The sequence below is a fragment of the Cariama cristata genome, unplaced genomic scaffold (assembly GCF_000690535.1).
Source record: "Cariama cristata isolate BGI_N322 unplaced genomic scaffold, ASM69053v1 scaffold34099, whole genome shotgun sequence".
Taxonomy (NCBI): domain Eukaryota; kingdom Metazoa; phylum Chordata; class Aves; order Cariamiformes; family Cariamidae; genus Cariama; species Cariama cristata.
In genome coordinates, this window is record NW_009637976.1 from 250 (window position 1) to 10,142 (window position 9,893).

General features: G+C 52.9%; 1 protein-coding gene across 1 annotated transcript; it reads left to right on the forward strand.

Moving 5' to 3' along the window:
• Positions 1-5: 5 nt before the first annotated feature.
• XKR5 (XK, Kell blood group complex subunit-related family, member 5) lies at positions 6-4,458 on the forward strand (the record flags this gene model as incomplete). Its single annotated transcript, XM_009708548.1, has 6 exons — positions 6-97; positions 199-380; positions 1,099-1,308; positions 1,436-1,605; positions 2,040-2,151; positions 3,371-4,458. Coding segments are annotated over 6 exons (1,854 nt in total), but the record flags the coding sequence as incomplete, so codon positions are not given.
• Positions 4,459-9,893: the final 5,435 nt, after the last annotated feature.

A 9,893-nucleotide genomic window follows, 5' to 3' on the forward strand; every position in this document is an offset into this window, starting at 1 on the left:
GTCAGCTCCTGAGCATCCTTTGGGTCAGGGTGGATGGCCGCCCACCCACCTGCTACCTCCTGGTCCTCCACCTCCTGCAGCTGGGTCTCTGGAAGCGGTGAGAGATGCTCCCCACGGTCCATCCAGCCCCTTCAACCCGGGTGCAGTCCCAAACCTACCAAAACCGGGGTGGACATCCCGTCGTGGTGACTTTTGCAGGTACTGGGATCTTTTGTCGATGGCGGCAAAGATGGGCAGCAGTGCCTGTGCCGGGGAGGTGCTGATGCAGCACGGGGATGTGTGTGTGCTGCGGCTCCTGGAAGCCCTGCTGCAGACCCTGCCTCACCTCCTGCTGCAAGCCTACATCGTCGTGGCAGTCGACCCAGTGGGCTTCATCCCTGGTGAGTGGGGAGTTCCCAGGAGGATGCTTTAAGGGGGGGTGGTGTGTTTGGGTAGGGGACACATGTGTGCCCACCTGGCAGGGCACAGGGGAGGTTCTGGATGGAGGAACATGCTGCAAAGGGACTGGGAAGCCTCAATGCAAAGCAGCAGGGATGAATGTGGCTTAAAGATTTGCTGTGGCTGGAACCCAGAGGAGTCTCTGAGCTACACATGGCTCCTCCTGGCCGGTACAGTCAGTCCCCATACCGGGGGTCTCCATGGCAAGACAGTGCCTGGGTTTGAACCCAACACATGTTCCTATTGATGGTCCAGCCTGAATCACAGGGAAATGCTGAGCATTCAGGGTTTTGGGGCTGCTTTGCAGAAAAGGTGAACTTTCAGGTGTGCAAAGGGAGAAGCTGGGGTGCGGAGTCACGACGTGCACAAGGTCATGCTCAAGTCGGTGTCAGTGTCAGGTCCGATCACAGTGACTAGAGATGGACCTGCCGTGCCACAGCAGAGCTCTGCTCCCAGGAGAATTTAAGCAGGCAGGTGCCAAGCATGCAAAGGAGACCAAATTCAGCGGGAATTGGTTGAAAGACTCCCAATTGGCAGGACAGTGGGGTATCTGGCTTGTATCGGGGTGCCATGCTACCATCAGCTCCTTAGCATTGAGATATGGTCCTACAATGCGGTTGGGCATCCTTCAGAGCACCTGATGCCCCTGTCCCTGTGCAGGTCTCAGCGTGGGGCTGTCCCTGCTCTCCCTCGCCTGGGCTTTGGTCTCCTACAGCCACTTCGCCTGCCTGCTAAAACCCGGTCACCTCCGCCCGCCGGCTGCGGCCATCCTCTGCCTGCTGCTCTGGAGGACGGGGATGCTGGGGACCAGGGTCCTGGCCCTGGTGCTCTTTGCCAGGCTGTATTCCTTTTGGGTTTTTGCTGTGGCTGGTAAGACCCGTGATCATCTTCCCCACGTCCCATCCTGCTGTCAATCCCAGAGATGCTCCTGGTACTGGAGCGCTTTGCAGTCTCCCCCAGGAATGGCTTTGCCCTTTCAATCCCTTTCCCCTTGCAGGTATCCACTGGTTGCTCATGTCCTTCTGGCTGGTGGCCCAGCAGACAGACATTGTGACCCAGCCTTGCCACTGGAGGCTGTTCAATTGCCTGGTGGGAGCTGTGTACATCTTCTGCTACATTAATGTCCGACCTGGTCCCTCCAAGCACAGAGTGACCACATTTTATGCAGTAAGTACCCAGGATATTCGGTATTCCACATGGATGCTGCTGCTGGGAAGAAGCAATAGCTTCAGACTCGCCTTTCTCATCTCTCACATCACCACTTGATAAAAATCCATCATTTACTGTGTCCGGACAAAGCCAGGTGGTCACCAAGGTGGATGCACCTTCTACACTGGCTTTGTTTTCATAGCAGCAGCCATACAATGTCTTAGTAACACCGGAGCGGCTCTGCTGCTCTGCCAGAGTTATTTGTCATGGTAAAAAAAAAAAAAGTCAAGACTTTGCAGGAAGTTCAGTTCAGCAACTCTTATGTTTTAAGTGATAAGTTAGGTGCAAAATAAATCAGCGAAATCTAGAAACTGGGTGTTTTCTGTCATTGGAAGCACATCTAAAGCCATCAGAAGCAGAAAAGTGGTAACTCTTTTCCCTCTGCTCTGCAGATAATGCTGATGGAAAACACCCTCCTCCTGCTGCTGGCCACCCGCTTTCTGCAGGCAGAGCTGAGGAGCAGCCTGTGCGTGACCGGGGCCGTCATGTCAGCGTCTCTAATAGGTAAGATCTGCTGGGTTTTAAAGCCTGTTTTGCGTATTTCGAGAGTAGCTTGAGTAAATGAGCATCATCCGTTATTTTAGTTGCATTGGACTATTGGCTTTATTTCTTCCAGCTTAAGCGTCTGAATATATTCGATAATTTGTAAATCCACCTTGAGTTTCGTTTCTTCATCATTTCTTAAAAGCCCATCCCAGAAGAAGGAGGCTTGCAGAAATGATTGAATTGTCTTCCTGATGGCTTAGGTACCGCTACCAAATACAATATATACAATTTTGAAGCACATCGGTGCTTTCAGTGATGTTACTGCTTGGTGATCAGTGCAGGCAGTGGTGTAACACACGGGATCGCTGCAAGGAAACATTTTCATTTGAGCATATACTGATGATTTGTGAAGGTGGCTTGTGATCGATCAGCCATCACTGGGTATGTTTTGGAAATACGCTGCTGTGGGACCATGTGGAACTACAGCAGCTTTCTCCCACCCTGTTTTCTTTCAAAGACCAGTGCTGTTTCTGTAAATGGAAAAACTTTTTGTGTTCATGGGGAGTATTATTTGGTATGTGATGGAGAAGGTACTCCATGCCTTGCCCATACCCTGCCCTACTCCATACCCTACCCTACTCCATACCCTGCCTTACTCCATACCCTACCTTACTCCATACCCAACCCTGCTCCATACCCTGCCTTACTCCATACCCTGCCCATAAAGCAGGCAGCGGCTATGGCCAGCTGGTGCATTTAATTCCCTAAAACTTTAATGCACAACTCAGCTGAAGGAGGGGTGAGGTTGTATGATGCTTGCAAACATTGGCACCTCTATTTGCAAAACTGGTGCTGGGCAAGGATGGGAGTTGCTGTTTGCTGGGTGAGGTCCTCACCAGGCTCATGTTTTCCCAGTGGGATGCGGGCAGAGGGAAGCTGGAATGCTGGGATGCTGGGCTTTGTGCATCTCCCTGGACACAGATCAAGTATGTTCAAGAAAGGGCAATTCCTTTGGCCTTGAATGAGTTTAGGGTAGAAGTAGGAGGGTGTCTTAAAAAAAACCTGCTGATGTCTCATTTAATGGCTAAATACATGCTGCTCCGACACCTGATGCCCAGCAGCATCTCTGCAAAGGGCCTGTTGAACTGGAGGTGGCAGTGAGGTCTGATCTCTCCTCCACACCTCACCAAAACGCTGCTGGGACTCATCCCTTGACACTTTTCTGCCTTTTTTTCAGGTGCCGCAGCTCTGGTGTTTTATTACAGCCTGCTCCATCCCAAGTCCACAGAGATCTGGCAGGGCTTCCTGGAGACAACCTGCAGTGCTGCAGCTGCTGGTGATGATGAGGTTGCTGGAGATGGCTCCCAAGAAGGGCAGAATTTGGGAATTCCAGGAGATGGAGAGTCCTTGGCAGGGGAAGGGACCATGACAGATCCCAAAAATGGGAAGAGCTCATCACTCCTGCAATTCCAAGGGTGTTTGGAGGACAGCTGGACAAACCATCACCACTGGCTGCTGGTAAAGCTGGCCTTGAAGACAGGAGATATATCCATGATCAATGCAGCTTTTGGAGATGGTGGCGTGGGAGAGGTTTACCCTGGAGAGCGGAGGATGGGGAAACCTGCCGGTGTTGAGCCTGGGGCAAACCTTTCCCTCCCTACAAGGGAAATCCATCTTCAAGGTATTGAATCTGGTCTGACTGATGAGAAATTGCAGGCGGCAGGGAACGGAGAAGGCAGCAAACCCAGCGCCGGCACTGCAAGAACGGCACGGGAGGATGGAGCAGGGCAGGATCCTGTTTTTCCCCCGGCCATATCCTTTCCCAGCAGCTTCTCCCCGGATTTGGCTGAGGGCTCCTCTGTGTATTTCAGTGCGAGCGCGGGGAACATCTCCTCACCTGGTGTGGGGACAGCCACAGCTCCATGCATGGCCCTGGTGCCAAGGGACGGCAAAGCCCAACCTCCTCCAGGCTGCCTGGGAGGAGGAGGAGGAGGGGATTTATCCCTTGAGATGGTGAGCATCAGCCCAATCCTGGGCGCTTGTGCCCACAAGCATCTGCAGAGCAGCTCTTCCCTCGGTGGCTCAGGTGACTGTGGGGTGACTGGTGCCCCCAAAGAGGACTCGGGGCCCGCGGGGCCGGAGGGTGCCCTCGTGGGATGGAATCGCCTTTGGGACACCCACCCTTGTGGCACGCAGGGGACTGTCGTGGGAAGCAAGCTGAGGCCACCGTGCTTCACCTCCACCCCCAAGGCCAACCCTGGATGCCAACAGCAAGAACTGGGGGAGCTGGGAGAGGGGACAGACCTGTCGGGGTTACTGGAGTGACCCTGTCAATTGCTGCACCGTCACCTTGGGTCAGCGTTGGGGTGACTGCCTCGTCAACAGGGTACGGCAGGAGGGGGGGGGATGTTAATGCTGGCCATGAAGACTGTCCCCATGGTGCCCCTGCTGCCGGGCAGATGTGGTCCTCCATCACTAGGACATCAGCTTCCCTCCCAGTGCATCTTCTACTTGCAGTTTTGGAGAGCTTCAAAGGTCTTAAAAAGTCTTAAAAGTCCAGGTTTAGGTATTTATTAAACTTATTTATGTAACAGTCCTGCTAGGCAGCTGGAGCATGCTGCCTTTGATATATTTGTGACAATGTCTTGAAGCATGTCCATTAACAAATGCCTATACAAGCTGCTGGCCTGACCCGGGATGGAGATCTGGCTGCTGTCTCCAGGGGCTGCAGTGCTGGCCAAAGCAGGAGTCTTCTCAGGAGAAATAAGTGCCTAAACGAGAAAAATAATGAGTTTTACTCTCAGATACCCTTCCTTCTGGGCAGAATAAGCCCTAAAGTAAGGCTCAGCAGTGCTTGATTTATTTTTCCCCCATGAGGTTCATCTTGAGAGCTTTACGAACTCCATTTGCGAGGACCACATAGGTTCACACATCCTTTTCATACTGCAGACCACAACCTCAGGTCCCTGAATTGTAGACAAAAGCCATGTCCTGCCTCCTTGCCCATGGCCCTGCTTCCTCAAGTGGTCTTTTCTGCCCAGCCTCTTCCTTGCCCCCTTCCACCCAGTTGCAGATAATCCAGATGAAGCTGGATGCTCCCTCCTAAATTTAGCCTCAAGCCAAATCTCAAAACAGATCTGCGTACTCCTGCTACCATAAAATTCCCATTGCAGGCTGGGTTTATTTATATCGGGAACTAAAAGCCTCAATACCATGGTCTCAGAAATAGCTGATGGTTCCAGTCAGGGTGGCTGGACATAGCTTAGTGCCCAGGACTTGGCTTGACATGTTGATTGAGCTCTGGTCAGCTGGGTTCACCAGCAAGCTCATGGATGCCAGCTGGTGCACATCTGGTTGCGTTCTCCAGCTGTGGGCAGGATGCCAGTGGTGCCACAGGGCAGGAAAGGCAGCAGGAAGGATGAGCATGCAATGAATTATTAAAAAAAGCTTCCATGTAGCATTCACTGCTCAGGATTGACCCAGCCAGATGTTTCCTCAAGCTGATCTGGGCCGTGAAAACCCAGTTGGTGCCGGTTTTGAAGTCAAGACACTTTCCCATGTGGTGAAAGCTCCATGTCTCTGTTCGGACCCATGCCGTCATGCTGGGACTGTGCTCTGCAGGGAGGAAGCAGTTGCAGCAGCTTTTCCAAAGTCCTCCTCACTATGTGGATCACACAGAAGGCAGCAGAGCTGCCGTGGCATTATGGAAATTTTTATCTGGTTTGTTTTTCTACCTTTGATAATATATAATGATGCTTTAAAAATCAAACCAGCCTTTGCTGTGTCTTGTGTTGGGGGTGCACATAAGCGTGGAGAGGTCCTCTGGACCTTGCCGTAGGGGATGTTGGACCTCGCTCTCCTGCTTTGCAAGCAAACCGCTGCACGCCTTCCTGGCTGGCTGTCACATCCCCTACCTTGCTACTCCATTTTCCTCTTTTCTACCCTTTCAGGTTCTGCCCACTCCCAATAAAGCTGTTTGTGTTATTGAGCAGGGTTTTTCCCTTTCTCCAGCTGAGGGTATGCAAAGAAAGGACACAGATATGAACAGGCACGGGACTCCACATCCCCTCCTTTCTCTCTTCCCCACACTTGGATCCTGCAGCTCCAGGATGAGTTGCTTGTTGGGATTTTGTTGTGGGAGGATGAAGAAGGGACATGGGCGTTTCGATGTGGCGTGCAGATAGCCGTGGGTTGGGTCAATTTGGTTGCTGCAGGCAAGCAGCAGCTCAGGAGGAACAGAGGTGGCAAGTTGGGTTGTTGGCAGCCCTTTGGGATGGAGATGCAGACCTTTACTGGCCAAATTTCTGTGCCAGGCTGTGGATGCTGGGAGGAAGGATTGGTTTTGTTCTCCCCTGTCATATCCCCTCATGCCAAGGTGGGACCCCAGGTTCACTGGGGGGTGGCTGGTGGCAGCTGCCCCTGTCCCCCACCCCCTGACCCAGAGCAGGGTGAGTGATGCTGAACCAGGCAGCGGTGCTTGCTCACCCCATCCCCAAACCAGGACCAACTAAGTCTAGCACAAGAAAGTCCTTTCCCTCCCTCAGCAGGATCATTCTCTTCCTAACCCAGAGCCTTCCCTTTAGGTTGGAGGGGTCCCATGAAAGGGGCTGTGTCCCCCTGTGGACTGAGAGATCTGATTTTAGCACCCTTGAGAAGAAACACCTACATGACGCGAATCATTCAAACTATATGCTAAATTAAGACTGGTAATACTTGGCGTACATTTTGAGCATTTGCTGCAGATAGTAAGAGCATCCAACCCTAACATCTGAGGTCTGGCAGGTTGGAAAACCAGCCACCAACTCAAGGATCACAGTGCAAGGCGTTGTGCTTGGTGGGAATCTCTCCCTGGATGTTCTACTCAAGCCACAGCAGTGTTGACCTTGGCTCTGCACTTGATAGTTGCAATCCTACGTGCCACCATCATTTGCACTGACTACAAAAACCAAATGCTTAGCGAGTGAAGTGATAACTACCCAAATCATGGGCTGCCCTCAAACCTGTGCTGATTATCACAAGGCAAGATTGGGCAGGAAAAACAAATGCACCGAGGGTTTGCTGCTCTGTCCTGGTCTGGGGCCTTGAGACACGGAAGGATTTACACTGTCCTTGCTGCACTTGTGAGTGATTTCAGTGTTTTTCACCCAATAAATACAAGGTTGCTGCTGTTAACAGCAGACCATAGGCTTTGTACTAACTAAACTTGGGCTTACCAGGGACTGTCTTGAACAGCCATGGGTCCATTTTAGCTGTAACTGCCAAAATTGATAAGGGTCATGAAATGGTTGGGAGGGGTATATCCTACAGCTGAATGCTAGCTCTGTGGTGGCATGGGCTAACTGTAGGTGGTGAAGGTCTGACAGCACTGAGTAGCCATCGTGAAACTATCCCATGGGCCAGTCAGAAAAGAAAATATGGCTAAAGGGACAATTTTAAGAAAGTAGAGAATACTTTTGGGCACAGGAGTCACGCGTACTTGAGGACTCTGATTTCTTGGAGCACATCCACGATGCAGAGGGGGCCTGGAGGTGCACCGGGGGTTGACACCTCTGACACCGGAGGAGGTGGCTGTGGAAATCTCTGGTGGGTCAAGGAGTGGCCAAGAGAGGGGGGACTCTGGGGGCAGGACCGGAGGGGGCACGATGGCTGGGGTACGGGTGGGGGTATAGATGTGGGGGTCATGTTCCCATGGCTTTGCTCCCTGATGATGGGAGATGGTCACTGGTGAGATCCCGCCGTGCTCCCCCTCACCTTCTCCTTGGGAGCAATGCGAAATCAGGTGAAATAATATGGATTATCTGTCCTTAAAGATTTCCAATCTGCACGAGAGCCCAGGCGCACCCAGGATCCAAGACCTGCGTGCTGGGTACAATCCCAGCACTGAACCACAAGCTCTCCACCTACAGAAAACAGTTATATTTAGGTAAGTCTAAAGCCCTGTTTGGAGTAGAAGGACTGTCCAGCTGCAAATCACAGCTCCAGATATCCCTCCCCACCCTTCCCATCTCTGGAGGTGGCAGGGAGCGGGGGGCGAGGAACTCAAGATGTCCCAATGACCTGCTGCAACATCCAGATTTTTCCCAGCGCTGCCAGACTGAAGAAGTTGTGCTGGGGAGATGTTTCTCCTCCAAGATCCTTGTTCCGTAGCCACCAGAGGGAGATGCTGCTCCAGGCCATAAAAGCGGATGCCTTCTTCCAGACACTGTGTGCCCATCCAACTCCCGGGTTATGGGAGCAGAGGGATGTGCAGGACTCATTCTGCTGTGGCATCCCGGATGGGAGCCAAATAGGGGGCTCTGGGGTACTGGAGGTGGCTCATACGGTGCACAGCGAGTGCCTGGAGGAATGTGACCATGGCTGTGACAGTCTCCTTCCACCTCCCCAGGCACTACTGGGCCATGGGGAAAGTTTGGAGGACCCTGCCAGGGTCTCACCAAGGTAATATTCAGAGCCGGGAAAAGTCATATCCATCTGGAAATACCCCATGGTGACTTCAGTGTGCAAGGGGAGCTGCCACCGACCACGCTGGATGTGGCACCATTACCTGCTGGGTTGGTAGAACCGGCTCCAGCTGTCACCACCATGGTGCTGAGCGCTGACGTTCGGCAGCGTACCCATGGAGCAGTGCACGTGTGCCTAGGCATGGTCACTCCCCGCTCTGGGATGTATTCACATCAACCCACGGGGCGCAGAGGTCCCACAAAGCCCAGGTCACTGCTCTTTGTGGAGCAACGTGGTCCTGGGTCAGCCCAAACCCAGGGCGTGAAGCTGCACGAGAAACCGCAGCTGGGGAAAAAGCGTGGCAGAGGAGCGATGAACCAACAGCTCAGGGGAACCAGCTGATGTTTCCTCCAAGTGTCCCAAATGCTTGAGAAGACCCAGCCAGACCCTCTGCTCCTTCTTCAGCAGATCCCATAGAGCTCTTTTTGAATGAGATATTTTATCCTAAGCTAGAGCTTAGGATCTGCCCAGCCTTTGGGGATGCTCATCACCAACGCGTGGGCTTCAGCCACCCGCAGAATGTCTGGAGGGGCAGACTTCACCATCCCACCGCCCTTGGACAGATTGTCCTGCGCTCTCGCCTGCTCTGGAATAGACAATTTCTGTTCATTTGTCTCCTGTGAGCATTTTTTGTTCATTTTGTTTTTTAAGGAAACCCTCTCCAGCACTTTAGAGAGGCGGACGATCATGTCCCAGCCCAGGAGAGCTGGATGCCACGGATGAGAGGAGGTCCCATGGGCTGCAAAAGGGCAGCAAGGGAGCAGAGAACAGGAATTGACGGCGAATTTTGACAATGCGGGGAGTGACCCATGGGCTCCCGAGGAAAACTGGCTGTGCCACTCACCGGTGATCTGGAAAAAGGAGCGAACAGGCAGGAACGGAGGCGAGGTCCCTAATAAATTAAACAATACCCAGGCGAGCGCCTGGGTTTGGGGACGTGGCTGTCCAGCCCGCTGGCACCGTCCCCTTGGCTTGTTGTTTTTAATGGGTCACTCTCGTTCTTCTTTCAAGGCAAAATAAAATGAAGTGGGTTGGAAAGGTACCGACAGGGCACGAGGGTTGGCAGCAGCCCTGCCCCAGCCCTGCTGGGATCTTGCCTTCCAGCAGCCCCATTTTCTGCCTCCCTCTGCAGCCCCATTTCTGAGCACTGCCTGTGGGTGCCAGGTTTTGGGGTCAGGTTTGCTCAACACACAGTGAAAAACATTCCCTCCAGCTCCAAAACAGTGTAACCCCCCCCCCCCCCCCCAACCACACCACGA